This window comes from Eublepharis macularius, chromosome 6, assembly GCF_028583425.1.
Source record: "Eublepharis macularius isolate TG4126 chromosome 6, MPM_Emac_v1.0, whole genome shotgun sequence".
In the NCBI taxonomy this organism is placed as follows: domain Eukaryota; kingdom Metazoa; phylum Chordata; class Lepidosauria; order Squamata; family Eublepharidae; genus Eublepharis; species Eublepharis macularius.
The window spans coordinates 111482636-111501841 of NC_072795.1; the positions used below are offsets into that span (position 1 = coordinate 111482636).

General features: G+C 42.4%; 1 protein-coding gene across 2 annotated transcripts in view; it reads left to right on the top strand.

Moving 5' to 3' along the window:
• The window catches only part of ADAMTS14 (ADAM metallopeptidase with thrombospondin type 1 motif 14), a 95901-nt gene that overhangs the window by 25033 nt on the left and 51662 nt on the right, over window positions 1–19206 (top strand). For both annotated transcript variants that reach the window (XM_054983370.1, XM_054983371.1), the window contains exons 3-4: window positions 5725–5881; window positions 8178–8368. In XM_054983370.1, coding sequence (XP_054839345.1) covers window positions 5725–5881; window positions 8178–8368 — 348 coding nt within the window. The remainder of the gene's footprint in view (window positions 1–5724; window positions 5882–8177; window positions 8369–19206) is intronic.

Sequence of the window (19206 nt, forward strand, 5' to 3'; positions counted from 1 at the left end):
GTGAAACTGACAGCCCTTTTCTGCCGCCCGAACGGGAGGAGAATGAGAGCTGTCAGTTTGAAAGACCCCGTGCTGGGTTCCCTGCGTGGGGTCTGTCAAACTGACAGCTCTCATTCTCCTGCCACTCAGGGGACAGGAGAACAGGGCTGTCAGCTTCACTCACCCCACACCGGCTTCAGCCCATGGGCTGAACCTGATGCAGGGTGAGTGAAACGGACAGCCCTGTTCTGCCACCCGAGCGGGAGGAGAATGACAGCTGTCAGTTTGACAGACCCCACGCCGGGTTCAGCCCATGGACTGAGGGCAGCGTGGGGTCTGTCAAACTGACAGCTCCCGTTCTCCTGCCACTCAGGGGACAGGAGAACAGGCTATCAGTTTCACTCACCCCGCGCCAGCCTCAGACCATAGGCTGAACCCGGCTTAGGGTCTGTCAGACTGACAACTTTCGTTCTTCTCCCACTCAAGCAGCTGGAGAAGGGGGCTGTCAGTTTCACTCGCCCTGCGCTGGGTTCAGCTGATGGGCTTAAGCTGGCATGGGCTGTGTGAAACTGACAGCCCCCTTCTCCTGCTGCTCGCTGGCAGCAAGGGAACGGGGCTGTCAGTTTCACACACCCCTCAGTGGTGCCAGCCTGTCTGGGGTCACGAACTGCTCACGAATCACACAAAACGGGCCAAAAAAGTCGTGAGGTTTATGGAAAACGCAGCCCCGTTTTCCCAAACCACAAACTGTCCCGGTTCGTGCGTTTTTTTGGTTCATATTGCGGTTCGTGCTCACCTCTACATATGACTGCCTCTACAGATGAGGGAAACAGCCCTGAGTTGGTGATTGATTTATGGTAGATAAGAAGGGCTTATTGATGTGATCTTTACAAGATTTTTTATTAGCCATGATGGCCCAGATCTAGTGCTCAAGTTGTGGCCTTCACAGATGCCAGGATCTTGTCAATGCCCGTCACTGTAACAGGGTAAAAATGGTTCAGAAGTGGACCAGATGGTGTGTTAAGCATTCTTCTGCCTTGTCCGTATTATAACTAGCATCCAAATCAAGGCATATTCATGCTATTTTATCAGCAAAAAACTTTGTAGAATTTGTCACAGCTAATTCTGATTTCGTGGGCAGATAATAGCGTGAGATTATTTTTATTGCTATTTAAAATATTGTTTTGTCTTGGTTTGTTGAATATTGTTTGGTCTTGTTTTAGACATGCTGTTTTCTGTTTCGCTCTATATAATTTCTGATATTTTTATAGAGCAGTTACTGATAAACACTGTGAAATAAAAAAGGTCTGTGTGAACACAGAATTGTCAGTTCCATTAGGTTTCCAGTGCTACTGGCTGCCTCTTCTACCCTGTAGATCCTCCAGTTATCAATCATTAATGGGACTTTCTGCATTGGGCTGGGCCAGGGGTTTCCAGCGATTAGCTTGTGCATCTCCTATAAGACTCAGGAAAAGATATTTAAAAAAAAAAATCTGCTCTAGGCATTTGTTGTTGTTGTTAAACTTTTATGTCATAGAATTTTTCTCTGTGCCACTTTGTTGATAGCTTCATTTCTGGTGTTCTTCTTAGTTCATGTTTTGCTTCTACAAGAGAACAAAACTTTGTAGCCTGTAGTAGAGGGGAGGAGATCAGGATATTTTTATTACTTGGAAGTAGCTCTGATTAAAGAAAAGGTTGGTGAGTTCTGGATTGAATCCTGGGCAGATGAGTAAAAGAGTATATAGGCAACAGTGCACTGGTCATGTGTATAATTTTACATACAACTTTTCTTCCACTGAAACTGATGTATTTAAAAAGCTTATTACTCCTATTTGTTCTGAAGAGGACTTGAGGTGGCTTGCAGAAAAATGAGCTAATACACAATAAATCCAAAACATCAAAATACATCATAAAAAGAATCCGAAACCTCCAAGGGACAGATGAGAAGAGCAGCCTTCTAATTAACTTGGTCAGCTATGGTAGCAATCTTATAGGTGCGTCCCTGATATTGAGATAAGCCCCACTGAATAAATGGGACCAACTTCTGAGTAGACATGGGCTGTTTTCACACATCTTACCGGCTCTGGTACGTTGCGCAAAGCTCCTGCAAGGACAGCGTCTTCCTGGCATGATTTCGCACGAGAACTGGGAAATTGCACCAGGAAGACACTGTCGTTGCGGGAGCTTTGCACAACGTACCAGAGCCGGTAAGATGTGTGAAAACGGCCATGCTTAGGATTGTTCTCTGAGCCAATTAAAGTTCCCTGAATGAAGACTAAAGGTTGTGGGTCTGACTCAGGTCATTAGACAAGGTAGGTCTGAAGGCAGTTCATGCTCATGTGAAGGGAGTGGGTGTATGGCAGGGCTCACATGCATAATACACCCACCTCACAGGGTGTCACCCACCTCACAGGGTGTTTTGTTGTGGGGATAATAATGGCATCCTTTGTAAACAGCTCTGAGTGGGCATTAAGTTGTCCTAAAGGGCGGTATATAAATCGAATGTTGTTGTTATGTTGTTATCCTATTAATAGAATATGACTTTTGGGGGGTTGCAAAGGTTGGAGGGATTTTTATAGCATTTGATTTGAGATTTTGGACCAAATGTTCTATTCCATTCATTAGCAGAGGCCCTCTGCCACCTGCAGTTTCGTGGCCTTAATCTGTCCAGAGGAACTATTAAATCATGGAAAAAATATTCCCCAGCAAGCAACAGATCATTAACATCAATTGTCTAGACTTGCTTGCATTTTGGTCTTTCCAGAATGTTGTCTATATATGTAAGAAGTTACATGGAGTTTCCAAAAGTCATAAAAGGTAATGTTTGTATTCTCTGAAGAAATCCAGTGGAGCCAATAACATTAGGGCAGCAGATCACAGGCATGTTTACTAGGAAGTGAGTCCCATTGAGTTGGGCAAGGAACTTCCAAATAAACAAGAACAGAGAATTTCTAGAGAGAATTCACCGAATTTGGTAAGTTACTTAGCTTTTTTACATGCCTTTCCACCAATTTTGTGCTCCTTTTAAGTATCTTCTAGTTTTTCTTAGGCTTTAGATAGCAAGGAAGTATATTTCCTCCAAATGGCTAAGTTGATTTTTTGTGTGTGTGTGGGTTTTCTTTAGAAAATCTATATCCATTTATGGAATTTTTTTTGTAAAGAGGAACGGAAGCCAAATTTATAAAGTGAATGCCATGGATCGTAAGTACTACTTAGGTAGGGTTAACAGCTCCAGCTTGGGAAATTCCTGGAGATTCGGAAGCAGAGTTTGGGGAGTGGAGAGAGCACATTACAGAGATCTAACGCAACAGATTCCACCCTCCAAAATTGCCATTTTCTCCAGGGGGACTGATACCTGTAGTCTGGAGATCAGTTGTGGCTCCACCTGGAGGTTGGCAACCATATTGTTAGATCATTTGAAATTGTCCTGATATCTGTATAAAAAATCCTTACAATTGTGTGTGTATTATGTGCCATCAAGCTGCCTCCTACCTATGGCGACCCCATGAATGAAAGACCTCAAAAACATCCTATCATTAACTCCTTAAAATTAGTTCAACTCATTTTGTTATGGGTTCATGGATATTTCATTTTGCTGTTTGTTATTTTAAAATATTTATTATCCACCTCCTCATAAAAATGTTTAAATATGGTACAAGGAACACTTCTTCTATTTAAAGCTTGATATGCAAAATAGTTTGGTCTAGTGAACTCAGTGTAGGGCAATGCAGTGTATAGACTGCACCTTTGGTAGTACAGTCAGCCTGAAACTAGCCCAGTGGCCAGAGGTACTTGGTACTGTTGAAATCTTACTGTGGTCAAACTGACATGCTTGGACAAGGCTACACTAACAGATTAACACTGGAGTATAATAGTCTGGAGACCACCAAATATGGTAACATGGCAGATCTTATTTTCAAATTCCCAAAGAGTTTTGTTGATTTAATGGGGACAAAAAATATTTCTTAAAAAAATAGTCTGGATTGTTGCAGAGCTTCAAAGGATGCCGCTGATGCATGTTACAAAAGCAGCTTCTCTTAGCCAATAGATGACGTAAAAGAGGGTGGTGAGCATGTAGAATCAGTTGATCACTAGGTCAATAAGATCACCTTTCCCAAAATCCATCTTCAGTGTGTGTGATTTGATTTCCGATTGCCCAAAGCTGTAACTAGATGGAGTTTCAGAATATAACTGGGATCGCTGTTTCAGTGTAGATTTGCTTAGTTCTTATTCCTAACAATTGGCATCTCAAATATTTCTGACATCTCTTGTTGTTTTATGCAACCGCTGCTTTGTCTAGGGATGTTCATTGCTGTAATAGTTTAGAGTAGCTTCTGGCTGAACAATTCAAACTGTAGGATATCAGAACTGTGATGCTGTTAAAACTTGGAAAGCACCTGAAAACAGTTTTGAAGACTTAGGATCTGGGAGCGGCCCTCTTACTGTACAATTCTAAATAAGGTTGCACCCTTCAAAGTCTATTGAAGCCAATGTGTTTAAAAGAATATAACTCTCCTTAGGGCTGCACTGTTAGTCTTATGTTGAGAAAATATAGGCAAGTTGGAAAGAGTTCTGAAGCGGCACCAAATGAGATGAATTTACACATTCAAGAGGGATGAATTATTGCTAATATATTGATAGTAGATTCAAATATTTTATCTTATTAGCTCAAAAGCCATAGTACATGATACAATTCCATCACAGTAAATAATTTCAAATAAAATATATATACATCTATGTCATAAATAAATTTTCCAAAGATTGAAATACTACATAATATAGTAACATTTAATAGTATTAATTTAAAACCTAATAATGTACTGCAGATTTATCAACAACAAAAACTATCAATCTGGTAGTAACTAACTGCAGATATCAAATACCGTACATCACATGTAAAATATCAAATGACCAAGAGTGGTACTATTAATCTAATAATAAGCCATATTTTGGGCTGATTTTTTTTGTCCTTTTCTTCATAGCGAATGCAATAACCTTTACTATTCTAAAAGTAACAAATTTGTATTTATCTGCAGCATAGTAATATTAATATTGGTAACTACAGAGTAAACTTCACCCATAGGAACAAAAATTAGAATAGCTGGAGAGTTGCTTAAGTGACCGATAAACAACCTTTGCAGTTTGTTTTGTGTGTGTGTGTGTGTGTTTGTGGTGTGTTGTGTTATCTTGAAAAATACATTTGGAAAGCTTATGCTGAGGAGGCAATATCAGATTTTTAAATGTTTTAATATTCATTGCCTTGGAAACCCTGAAGTGGATGGAAAGATGGTATAGAAATGTTTAAAACAATTAATTAATAAATAAATAGCTTAAAATTAATGTGATAGATGTGATTGCTATTCCTTTATTTCCAAGTGAGAATTTGATTGTGTATATGGATCCATGCAGAATTATTGAGCCGTCTGCATTTTTCAGCAGAAAGATAATGCTTAAATGCTAGAGTACTTAACACAAGAACATCCGTAACATAGCTGCTCTCTACTAGCCAGTGATGTAACTAGGCTCTTCATGGTATTCAGCCTTACAAATGATAATCAGCAAAACCATCAGTCTGGGGGCTGTATTTTTATCTCAGAAGGAAAGGGACTCAGCCAGAAATACCCTTAGTTTAGTTGACTGGGGTAGGAAATGCCTTCATGGTCTTTGTAACGAATTTCCCTGCAAATACCACAAATACATAATTTCTTTATTTTCATTTTCCTGTTCTTTTCTGTGGTTTTTCAGGCAGGCCTGATTCGAACAGACAGTGGTGAGTTTTTTATTGAACCCTTGGAGCGGGGTCAGTGGGAGAAGGAAAAGGATGGAAGAGCACATGTGGTCTACCGCAGGTCTACCATCAAGCAAGAGAAAACAGAAACGTTCAAGGACCATCACGACAAAGGCAGGACTATGCCTACATATTATGTTGTTTATATGACTGCATATTTCATGTGTCTTCTTAATTTCTCCCATGCCTGCTGCAGATAGAAATTGCGACCCTTGACCCAGAGGCAGTGCCCGTTCCTTTAATACCTGCAGAGCAGAGAGTCAGAAAAGTGTCTCCAGTGTAGATACTGGAGTGTTGCATGCACTTTTCTCCAATCTACCGTGAAGAGTATCTGGACTCTTACATTATACCCTGGGAAATTTGTTGGTCTTTTAAGGTGCTACTGGCTCCAGTTTTGCTTGCAAAGCACAACCTTGTGTTCGTTAGCGTGATTCTTATAGGAGAAACTGCATATTATTTACCTCTTTTATTTTTGAGCTGCATAAGAAAACTATGTTGCACATCAGTTGACATGAGTGACTGTGTTGCAAACAGGACGGGGCTTCTTTTTGTTAAGAGTTCTCAGGTAACCTTGAGCAAATACAGTTTTCTCTCACTGTCATATTGTGATGGAAGAAGCCTCAGACTTCCCTGCAGGGCAGAGGCAAAGAAGATCTCTATGCAGGATATTGTCTCTATCTCTGCCAGTCATTAAGGAGTTCTTGCGTATATCTGGATTATGAAATTTTGTGCAAAAAAATGTCTGCAAACCTAAAACCCTGAAATCCGCAACTGGTATTAAGTGCTTGCCATTCCTTCGGCGAGTGAGTGTGCCAGGGGCAGTGATACTGTAAAAAGTTTAGTTTCCCTAAAAAGTTTAGTTTCCCTTGCATGAGCAAACACTGGAAGCTGATGATGTCAGTGTAATATTAGTTTTATATACACACATGCCTGCAGAGCATCAAAGGCACAATTAGACCCGTTCAGCAGGTTTGCATAGCTGCTTAACACTGCCTCTGTTTCCAAAAGTAGTGATGTGACATCCCCGCACCTCGCAGTTCCTCAGGCTGCTTCCCGTCTAACTACACTCTAGCTCAAAATCTTTGTGGCTCTCCCTATGCCTATTTCTTTGTCCAAATTCAGCCTGCAAAACTACTTCTGAGTGCCTCACTGTTTCTTCCTCAAAACTCTAATAGTTGTTGCATTCCAAAAGCCTGGGCCCATCTTTTGTCAAATCACATGTGGTGGTGACGGCAGACCTAGTCACAATCTCTCTCTTCTTGGAATCTGAGCTTAATTTTTGTAATTTGCTTGGTTGGGGATTAGACATGGGCACGAATCGAAACACGAAGCAAATTTCATCACGAAATGGGCTGTTTCATGTGTTGGAAAACAGCATTTTGTGGGGTCACGATTATCATGAAATTTATGACTTTTTGGCCTGTTTCCTTAGCTTCATGAATGATTTGTAATTGAAGACAGGCTGGTACCGATTCATTGATTCCCTCGGCAGCAATGGGCCCAGACCTTTTGTTGCCATTGGAAATCCCAGTCATAGCCCACTTACCCTTGATTGGCAGCTCTCCTAGCCATCTGGAGAGCTTCCATTCTGCCCTATACAGCCAGGAGCTGGGGGTCAATCCTGTAGGCAACTAAGGAGGTGGACCTTCTGTAGCCATGGGCACACCAATCTCACCACTCCCAACCCTGTTAGGCAGGTCTGTCAGCCAACCACAAACCTCCTGTTCTGATCTATGTCAACGTTTTGCTGGGATTAGAGTGGGAGAGTGTGTGGAAGGATTTGGGATTGTGCTTTTGGCTGCTGCTTCTTTAAAGAGAATGAAAGAAGCCTCTTATTTCCAGCTCTTGGCCTTGCTGTGGGAAGGTCCCTGGGTGAGGGTACCTTTTTTCCTCCACCCCACCCCACCCCTCACTGTCTTCCCAGCCCAGCTCCACCATGGCCAGTCCTTCGTCCTCCTCTGATTCAGAAACTCCCGGTCCCTGTTTCAGTCATGCACTCTGGCAGCACTTCTCTTCCCACCCTTCCTGATCAAGGTATTGCAAACTGGGAGGGTGGGTGGAGGAGAGCCTGCTGAAGTCTCCCTGCGAGTTTGACATCCCCAGGTATGAAGGGGGCCATTGAAATGCCCTGGGTTCTGATGAATCATGAAACTAACGAATCGTTTCGGCAAACGTGTCAATTTTGTGAAGTTTTGTGATTCGCGATGCATGGATCGTGACAAAACACTAAACTCATTTCGGGCTTTTTCTGTTTCGTGCCCATGTCTATTGGGGATATTCCTTTTTATTGCTTTGCAGGACAACTACCTTTAGTGCTACCTTTAGTGATAGTAACGGAAACTTCTTTGCTGTGCTTGTGATGGATTTTTAAAATTCCTTTGTGTATCTTCTTTTACATTTGTAATGCCAGCCTTTAGGCCAGGTCAGCTTTCAAACACTTTGGATGTGATTGAAGACCAGCTTGGTGAAGCAGAACGAAAGAAACGCCATGCCAAGAAAGATGACTACAACATAGAGGTTCTGCTGGCTGTGGATGATTCAGTTGTGCGGTTCCATGGGAAAGAACATGTCCAGAATTATGTCCTCACCCTCATGAACATAGTGAGGCACTTTCGGTTTGTTTTGTTGTGTTATAATTGTTACTAATGGGAATGAGAAGTGAGTTGTGTGTGAGTGTGAATACTCCAGGTTTTGATGATATAGTCTTCTTGCCACTGGTGTGTATGCTTTGATTTCTTTATATGTGTATGCTGTCAGGCTGTGGTCAAATCATAGCATGAGGTGTGGAATTTAGATGTCTGTGGTTACAGCAAATCATGGAAGAGATGTGGGACTTTGTGCACAAGATGGAAGGAGGGAGTGGGAGGTGAGGAAGTTGGCAGCACATTTCTGATCTTCAAACCACAATTCAGAGATTAGGAATGTTACTTCTGAACTGAACCTTAAAATGCCTTTTGTTTCAGTCGGTGTATATAAACCTACATTGACTGGAAAGCTCATTCTCAAAATAAAAGCCTCTCTTTCAACACCCCCCCCCGATAGTAACAGTGAGCAGACAGTTAACACAATGGCACAGTGAAGTCCCAATAATAGCTTTTGCCTTGTGTTGGGAAATGCTTGAAGAGGGTGCTTTGTTTTTTCAATAAATATGCAGGTTTTTTTGGAAAATTTCTCTCCCCTCTGTCTGAACATCTCCTGCATACTCCAAGCAATCAGGCTCCTTTAAAAACCATCTCATCTTTTTTTAGCATCCTGATTGCTCAAGGGAACTTGTATTTTTTCTCTTTTATTAACAAAGGAGTGACACCATAAGAGATGCTCCCTGAGTTCTACAGAATGAAGAAGACCACTGGTTTTTCTCTTAATTTTTGAGAATATTTGCTCTGCTCCACTTGTGGCATCTAAATACCTTCTGACATTTTTTCAAAATCTGAATCTGTTCCCCCTCATCTGATTTTCCTTCCTTCCTTCCTTCCTTCCTTCCTTCCTTCCTTCCTTCCTTCCTTCCTTCCTTCCTTTTGAATGATAGAAGTAAGTAGGATGCAGAGTCTGGGCACCAGATGGCCCCTGAATTCTTCCCAATGCTCTTTTGCCCCTCCGATTGGCTGCTTTTCTGTTTGGAGTACAGAGATAAGGGTTCCTTTCTTGGAATTCTAGGAGGGTAGGTCACCAAAATGGAGAAATATTATAGGGTAGTTCAAGATGGAGGGGAAGTTGGCTGATATTAGAAAATATCTTCTTTGCCATTGCATATTGTTTTTTTCTTGCACTGTAGCAGCATGTCTCCCTATAGATATTAACTAGCATGAGCATGGTAAGTCTTTGTAATGATCTTACTTGGGGATGGGGGGAAAATATCTTGCCCCAAGTGGAAACTGATAATTTTAAGAGAGAGTTAGGCAGCTGTGACTGTGCCGTGCTATCCTGGATATAAGCCCTCGCCACACCACAATTTTAGGCCAGTATGTAGGTTACTGATTGAAATATGTGGAGTTAAGATGAGGTATTTCAGTTCATATGTTAGAACATTGGACAGGCTGTAGATTATTTGTATTTTCTTTGAAAATTTTCAAGCAATTGGCTGACAGCATTGTGGTGATTATGAAAGAAAGACCCCGTAAAGTAGTGGAAAGAAGACAGATGGGTGCATATATTGCGTGCCTGTGCTGGGAGTTTCTGGAGGGTGTGTGTCGTAGCTCTGGAAGGGAAAATAACAAGTGTATGAGAAGGGAAGAGGGATATGCTTAATGCAGGCATGCAGAAGAGTAGAAAGTTTCCACACACCCCCGTCAGATTCCAAGAAGAATGTGCAGATGAATCAGGGAATTGCGCAGAAATATTTTACAAATGAAGTTTGATTCTTGATCAAAAAGTTTGACTGGTGGCTGGGTTTAATGGGTTTTCTAGTTCTTTAAATCAGAGTTGTCATTTCAGGATCTTGCTACAGGTTTTAGGCAGCCTCTATCCTTATTGTGCTTTTCATCATCAAACTGAGATGCTGAAAGACTAGATGATTCTCAACAACATTTAGAGAGCAATCCTGAGCAGGTCTACTCGAAATTCTGCTCAAATCTATTCAATGAAGCTTTCTCCCAAGAAAGTACTCTCAGGATTGCAATGTTAGACCTCTGGATATATAATAAAAAATTGTTTGAAGCGATCTGCAACAAATGAGTTTGCCTGAAATTATTCTAAAAAGCAGAAGAATCATTGCAAAGAACAGAAAGGACTAGAACAGATTATTGATATTGAGTGGGTGATTTTTGTTTTGGTTAGAATTGAAGTTCCAAGTCTACCTGCTTGTGCTCTTTCTGAAAGGCTGTTAGAAAGAATTGACATCTGATGGAGAGACTTGTAGGATGGCACATCAAGGCTTTTTTTTGCCTGCATAAACATCTAAATGTGTAAAAGTGGCCACTTGAAATCTGTTCGTATACTCAAATAACATATAAGAAACTGAAAATATAAACATGTCTCAAATATATAATATTGACGGTTAAAGCAGCCCAGGTTGTGGAGCAGAGATGTGGCTTCTGCTCCCTGGCAGCTTCTACTTCCTGGCTGCGGCTTTTCCTTTGCTTCCCTGGTGTCATGGATGATGTCATTTTTTTAAGTGGGTGTGTGTGTGTGGATGATGGCATGAGAAGCTCAGAATTGTCAGGCTTAATCAAAAGCTTTATTTTCAACCCCATTTCATGGTTTATACTCAGCAGGGAATGCTTTTCACTGTGTCACTGTTCAGGATGCTGTGGGGAGAGAACTGAAAGAGGGGCAGCTGCCTTTTCAGATGGAAAAAGGACCCATTGGTGAGCTTAATGAGCTAAAAGAAAGGATCAATAAAAGGGGGGAAACCTGACCTCTTTGGGTAAGATGCAAAACAGAATAGTTTACCAAAGCATTATTTCCTCCGTCAGCTTTCAAGCAGGCCTTCCCCTTTGTTCCCTGCTTCTGGTTTTGATGCTTTCCGTTTTCAGGCTTGTCAATTCTCCCAGCACTCAGTAGGCAACACCCACCGTTTAATGGCCTCTCCTGCGAGTTATCCATCATTGCTGGTGACCTTTGAGAGGCTCTCTCCCAGCTGGACTCCCACTATGCCATGACGTCAGCTTGAGGCCATGGCACTTCAAAAGGTGCTGGGGCCTGAATGATTTCCCAAGCAGCCTTCTTTAAAATTGGACAAGTCTGTCTTCACTACTAAAGATTAGGGTGAGAGAGACTTTTAAATTCACATGAGGCCGGAAAAAATGAAGGGGGTTTAATTTATTCACTTGATTTATAACCTGCCTTTCTCTCCAGTTAGGATCCAAGGTGACTTATGTCCTTCTCCTCTCCACCATTTATCCTCACAACAACCCTGTGAGGCTGAGCATGTGTGATTGGTCCAAGGTCATCCAGTGAACTTCCATGGCAGAGTGGGGATTTTGAACCTGGGTCTCCCAGATCCTAGTCCAAATGGGAAAGACAGTTATAGACAATTAGTGAAGCATAGTGGGTGAGAGACTGTTCTATGTGCCAGGAAGTTCCTGGTTCAAATCCTGCCTTTGCCATGAACTCATTAGGTGACTATGTATTCGGCCACTGTTAGGTCAACCTTAATGCCTTATCTGTAGCGTATGGATGATAATGATACTGTCATTCCTTACAGGGTTGTTGTAAGGATTACTTGTAGATATGAGATGTGGAATTACCCTTGAAGATCTTTCAGAAACTTCAGCTAGTCCAACATGCAGCTGCTTTGCTTATTACTTAGTCATTAGTCGTGCACCATGCCCAGGATATCTTGAGGGGCATCTCCTCCCTTATGAGCCCCTGTGCACAGTAAAGTTGGCAGAATCATCTTCATACTGAGTCCCTTGTTTGCTAGTTACATTGGCTAAGAGGGTCAGGGCCTTCTCAGTGGTAGCATCCAGGCCAGCACCCCCCTCCCTAAATAAATGTATCATGCCAGCTTGCTTATTTATTTAAAAGATTTTATCCAGCCTTTCCATAAAACATTCAATGCCTGCTAATAATGCTATAAAATAATATAATGCAATGCAACCATAAAAAGCAAAACCATAAAAAACCCACATGTCTAAAAGCACAAAGAAAAATAACACAATACGATAAAGCAAAAGAGCAATATGGCAAAACAGCAGTAGCTATCTCCAGTAAAGCACAATGTGGCATAACAGAGTTTTAACTTGAAAGGACTGTTGAAAACTGCTGTTCCAACAGGCATTTGTCTGAGCTGAATGAGTTTTATTAATCGTTTTAGCAGCTGCTGAAAATTGATTAGCTTTGCTTTTAGCTTCTGTGTTGTGGGTTACATAGGAATGAATTTTAGCGTGATCTGTTGCAAGCTGCCTTGCTTGAAATCATGTTCTCAAATGGAAAACTAATAAAGTGGTTTGAATACTCAAGTACTTTCTAAATATTAACTGTTATATATGCAAATAACAGAAAAGCGGGGGGGAAACCTCAGCCATTGAACAGAGAAGACTGAGGTCATATGGAGAGCAAGCTAGGAGGTGAACTTTACACTGAAGTATCCTGTTGTCTGTCTGTCTGTCAAATAGGGAATATATTAGTGAATGCATGCTTACGTAGAATGCCCTGTGCTTTTCTGGAAAGGGTGACCTGGAGGGAGCAAGATGGTGTTCATCGGGAAGGAGTACACAAGGGACCATGCCAGCAGCTATAAATCACAACCTGACCAAGACCACACAAATGAACACTAATCCTATTAGTTCAAGGCCAGGCTGAAGAGGGGAGTCTTGGTTAGGCTATTGTCAGATCCTACGAAGAAAGGATTTGATGAACTGGTAGCTTGGGCACAATGATCAGAGATTGCCGCATGAATAAAGAATAGAGAGCAAGGCAGGGTTCATGTGAGAGCCAAATGTGCATAGAAAGTCTTTGGATTTTCGTTACAGCTCCTTGTTAAAAGGGGATATGTGAGCCATGAACTTAGAGCCCACCGACAGGACACTTTTGTTGTTGTTTCTTCAAGGAGATTCCTGTAGTAGGCTTTCTGAAAAATAATGTTCCTTAAACTCTTGGGGCCAATCAGAGAACCTCTCCATGTTGCAAACCCAGGCAAATGAATTTTTTTTAAAGGTACCTTTGTTGAGTACAGAAAACAAAGGTGAAAGTTCAGAGAATAAGGTTTTTAGTTGCTTTGTATGAAGGATGCTTTTTTGTAAAATAGTTTAAAAATTCATTAGCATTAAAAGCTGTTTTTCCTACCAGGTATTTGCTCAAAATTAATTCATTTATTAACATTATTTACAGTCCACCTTTCTCACTGAGACTCAGTGCGTATGACACATCATGGGTCAGCACAATCAATTTCAAAGATATTTCAATACACATGTAATAAGAAATACATGCGAAAATTTGTGGATGGTCCGTTACTGTTGCAATGTGATAGTCCATCAGTAGCCTGGGAGCCTCATGTGGCTCTTTGGCAAGTCTTCTGAGCACTCTTCCCCAGTGTGGCACTTGCCTCATGTTCCAAGGCATTATCTGATAGGGCTTATGGTTTGCACCTCAATACAGCTGCTACTGGAGGAACGGGCGAGAGGGGCGAACTGTGTGTCTTCTTGGGCTACAGGCCTTGTGCCTGGGATGGAAGGGCCCATCTACTTCAGCCACTTCTATCGGGTTTCTGCAGCCTCTGTGCTATCATCCCAGCACTATGGCAGCCACTTGGGAAAAGACTGCTCTGACCACAGGGGTGGTTTTACTCTTCTTTCCCCACAGCCGTCCAGATCTCCTCCAGGAACCTTGGCCACTTAGTCTCTTGCCTGAGTTACTATCCCTCATGCTGAGACGAGAGCAGAAAGGCAGAGAGGGAAGCCCTTCTCCCTCAGCCGAGATACAGAAGAGGCTAGCTAAGGTCCAAGGAGAGATAGCCCTACATGCTTAGACATATTTTGGTAATTTGAAAGGTTATATTTAATATTGATTAAGTATCTGTGTGTTTGGTAGCTGGCACACAGGATACAGAATAGTCATGCGACTCTTTAGATTGATGGTAACTGCATAAGTGGCTCTCCATGAACCACTGCTGGACTATGTATTCACAATGGTATTGAAACCACAACATAGGCAGCTTTCACACATGTTGGATAATGCACTTTAGCAATCATTTGCAACTAGATTTTCCTATTTCACACAGGAAACTTGATATATATATATATCCCCATAGCCATATGCTGGGGGGGGGGGGAGTGTGAAGATGGGGGGGGCAGACAAAGGTGAGGGGAAGCAGGAAAAAGGGAGAGGCTATGGGGGGCTGGGAAGGAAAAAAGGACATGGGGTGGGGAGGGGGAAAATGAGATTCCTCCTGCAAGTCCTTGCAGGTCCCCACTTGTACATCCTAATTTCTGAACGTTATTGCTAGTGTCCAACATGGGAAATACTATATATAAGTGCATGTTTAACATTTCCTTATGTCCCGGAAATATATTGATATACCATGGTAACATTGAGGCTTGGCTACTGAAATGCATTGTACATAGGTGTCCCCTCTGTTAACTCAGAGACTCCCGTTGGTGCAGAACGCTGCAGTCTGGCTATTACCTGGAGCTAGGAGGTTCATGAATATTACTCCCATTCTACTTATCAGTTACTGAGCCTAATTCAGATATTGGCATCACCTACAAAGCTCTTCATGGCTTTGGTCTATTATACCTATGGGATTGCCTCTCTCCCTATATTCCACCATGGCAGCAGGGCCTTCTTCAGGTACCACCCTGCACATGGGCAAAATCAACAGCTGCCCGTACATGTGCATTTTTATGGAACAGCCTGCCCTACCTGAAGAGGTCAGGAAAGCTCCCACTCTGGCTGTCTGCAAATGATGCAAAACTGAATTATTCAAGAGGGCTTTTTACTCAGATAGGAGGGCTGCACTGTGGTCTCAAGAGACCCATCAGCAAATAGGGTTAGGGAACCCATTAATAAAGGAGGGAGCATAGATTTTACTACTGTTGCTGTAAACTTTGAGGGAGACTTCACTACTATTGCTAGAAGTATGATCCTACTGGGTAGTTACTTTGTTATTTAATATGTAGTCGTTGAATTGCTTATGCTCTGTTCCAACATTTCTTCAGTTCTGTATTGGATTTCTGCTGGTTTTTAAATCTTTGCAAATTTGCGTGTCTATACTCATCATTACATGTTTGTTGTAATGTCTTTTATATTGACTGTATTGACTTGCACTGTGTAATCTGCCTTGAGTCTCCGTGAGAAAGGCAAACAAACTGACATGTCAATAATTGATTTATTGTATATAGCTTTGGGCTGTTACAAGATTACAAAACCCTCAACAGTGAGGGGTACGAATTATATACGAGCAATAGACCAACACAAAGAATAAGATGTAAAACCAGAAATCAGTTTTATAATATGAATAAAAGCTCAGTACAATAGGAATAATAAAAAGAACAGTTGTCTAGGTAGCCTCCCTTCGCATTGCCACTTTGGAGCGTATGTTCTCTGCAGCAAGGGCAAATAATGAAAATCTATAGGACGTGTAAGCATCTGTGTTGGATAACAAGAATGAGATTTTCTCCCCCAGTGAGTGTGGCTTTAGTCCGGATAAGATTCCTGCCCAAAATTTGGCCCTCGGGTTAGAGTAAAGCGGGCAGAGGAGGGATGTAATGAAGTAAGTCCGTGGATACATGGACAAGCTGACATAAAAAAATAAATAAAATATTGAAAAGTTCAGTGCTAATATTTTTCTAGAAACCTATGTATGCACATGATTTTAGACCAGTTTAAGCAACCCCTGGTACATGTGCTGAATGGCAACTTGCCAGATCGTTTTGCTTGGTATGGCAGCTTCCTTATTTCAGCCCAAGAAGAGGGTTGTATGGTTGGGTTAGGCCAGGCCAGCGCTCAGCTCTGGGTCTTCTTCTGCACCTGAGGGATCAGTCCATCAACTGGACCTTTTTATGGTGTCACCCCAGGAAATACGAGCGACCTTGTCCCACGTTTGATACTGTGCTGGGTAGGCAAGCACTGTTGCAGCTCAGAGTACTGAGACTTGTGAGGCAGGTATAGAAGGCTGCCAGCTTCATGAGTGGTACCACTGCCTCTCTGAAGAGCAGAAGCTATTGATAACACTGCTCCCCTCAAGGGGAGGCACCTCTGTGGTCAGCACAATCCTTATGTCCTTCTTCCCCCTTTGTTTGCACACCAGCATCTTCTCGAGTAGATGTTATGTTTCATTTGTCATTCAGGCCAGGAGAAATACTCTTCTGCTGAGCTTTTGTGCCATATGATTTCTCTCTCACACACACACATGCATGTGCACACGTGTCTCTCTCTCTCTCTCTCTCTGTATATCCTTCGGTGTTAAAGTCCCAAAGGAAAGATTAAATTGGCTTTTTCTGCACTTGCCACTATATAGGCAGAGCTGAACCAATAATATTAATGTTTTATTTATATACCATCCTTCAGGACAACTTAATGCCCACTCAGAGCGGTTTACAAAGTATGTCATTATTATCCCCACAAGAAAACACCCTGTGAGGTGGGTGGGGCTGAGAGAGCTCCAGAGAACCGTGACTAGCCCAAGGTCACCCAGCTGGCTTCAAGTGGAGGAGTGGGGAATCAAACCCAGCTCTCCAGATTAGAGTCCTGCGCTCTTAACCACTACACCAAGCCACCATTTGTTCTGTCTCTCTCCAATCCCTGATGTTCATGGGCAATGATTTGTATTCCATTTGTCTGTGCCCATCTTGAAGGAGGGGGATAGAAATTTGGAATATACTTCAGGTGACTTGCTAACTTTTGGTGTTTTGGAACGTAGTGCTGTCAAAAAATGAGAAAAAATCTTACTGAAATAATAATTTCACAGTACTTATACCTTCAGACCTTGAAAAGGGTAAAACTTTGTCCATTGATTCTCTGCGTGGGATAGGGGGATGGGAGAAGGCGTTCTGTGCTGCTGTCTGGTGAAAACGCTCGGTTTTCATGAAGAGGACCCGCTAGTTCCTGCCACCCTAATCAGATTAGTGGGAGAAAATCCTTCCTTTCATATTCTTGCAATGAGTCTGGGTCAAATCTGTAACAGTTACCATTTGGTACTAATGAAGTAGTCCGATTACTCATGATGGCCCAAACATTGGCTTTGGAAATAGTGGGAGCTCTGTTCAGGAACAGCTGGGAGAAAGTTATAGGCAAGCAAGGAGAATTCATCATCGGTTTCTCATTTACTGCACTTATCATTGCTGGCTGTTGTCGTCATTAGAGTGGGTCTCTTCTTTTGTGAGAGCAAGGGGGGGGGGAAACCCTTGACAAAGGTACCCCTACCTGCAACTTGGTTTCATTGAGGCTCTGAGGAAGTCCCTTTGTTATCATTCATTATGTGTGCCTTCCTAATGGAGATGTCGTAGCATGAATTGCAGCAAACTCATATTCTTCCAAAAGAACTTTTTTTTTGCCCTTTGTGATGTGCTTTGTCATCTAGTGGCACTGCAGCACATTCCTAGACACTTGGGAGTCCTATGTTTGTAAGAAGGTAGCTTATAAATATTTCAAATAAATAAACAGGCTTAAATTTTAAAATCAGTGGGCCAGCATAAAGTTCTCTGATTACCACCCTCCCCCAACCATCTAGGCATTGTATCTATAGTCTTGGTGAGAAAGGCAGACTGGAAACAAAGTGAATAATCCCTTGTGTAGACAACATTTTATGTACTGTTAGCCATGTGGCCCTGATCTGAGGATACTTAAATCCGTAGACTAGAGCCATGGAAAGATAAGACAGATCTTCCTACACACCTGGAAAAAGCCCAGGTTTGCAGAAAAACCTAAAATCTTTTTTTTAAAAGAAACTTCAGAATGATAAAAGGAGCTTCTGTAGCTCTTACCAGATGCCCTTGGTGGCTATTGCTAGGCAACCATAACAGTTTAGGTAGTATTTCAGGCTTGGTTTCTGTCAATAAAAGGCAAGGGGAGGGGACAGGAATTTTTTCCAGGGCTCTTTTGGCCTTTGAGAGAGAACTCATTAGGGCTAGGCCCAGAAGCAACCAATAGGCAACTTACTACCACAAGACTTACATGATTCGCCCAGCCCTGGCTGCTGGCTACTGTTCGACAGCAGCCCTTCTGCCAAAAGCCAGTGTAGTGTAGGATCTGGGAGGCCCAGGTTCCAATCACTACTCTGCTGTGGAAGCTCACTGGGTGAATGATCCAGTCACACCCACTCAGCCTAACCTACCTCTCAGGATAATATGAAGGCATGGAGAATGATGTAAGCTGCTTTGGGCCCCCACTGTGGAGAAAGACAGTATATAAAAGAAGTTGTTTAATGGATTTGGAATGAAGGATGTAAGGAAAGATGAGCATATGGAGGCTGTCAGGCAGAGGAAAAGAGGAAATCTTGTAGGGAAGGGATAGAAGAAGAAAATGAAGTGTCCCCTGCAAGTCCTTGCAGGTTCCTCATCATGCAACTGGGCCGTGGGGGAAAGGATGCTGAGCTGGGGAAGGTGAAGACAGGGGAGCAGACAAAGGTGGGTGGGAAGGAGATGAAGAAGCAGGAAAAGGGAGATGGGCTACAAGAGGCAGGGAAGGGAATCCCTTCTCTTGGAGGGGGAAATGAGATGTCCTCTGCAAGTCCTTGCAGGTCTCCACCTGTATCTTGCTATTGGGGATGTGAGGGAATTTCAGGGAATGGGCAAACTGCAATTGCAGCATAATTTGCATGATCATGCAGAGACAATATTGGCCTTTTCTTGTGCAGCATCTTCAGAAGCGCCTTTATAATATACAGTCTTTTCCCCACAAGAGCAGGGTCCCTAGCCTCCCCAATGTTATGGTTGCCAATTTCCAGCTGGGGCCTGGAGGTCTCCTGGAATTAGGATAGTTCTCCAGATGACATAGGTTAATTCCCTTGGAGGAAAAGGCTGCTTTGGACTCTATGGAATTATACCCTGCTGAAGTCC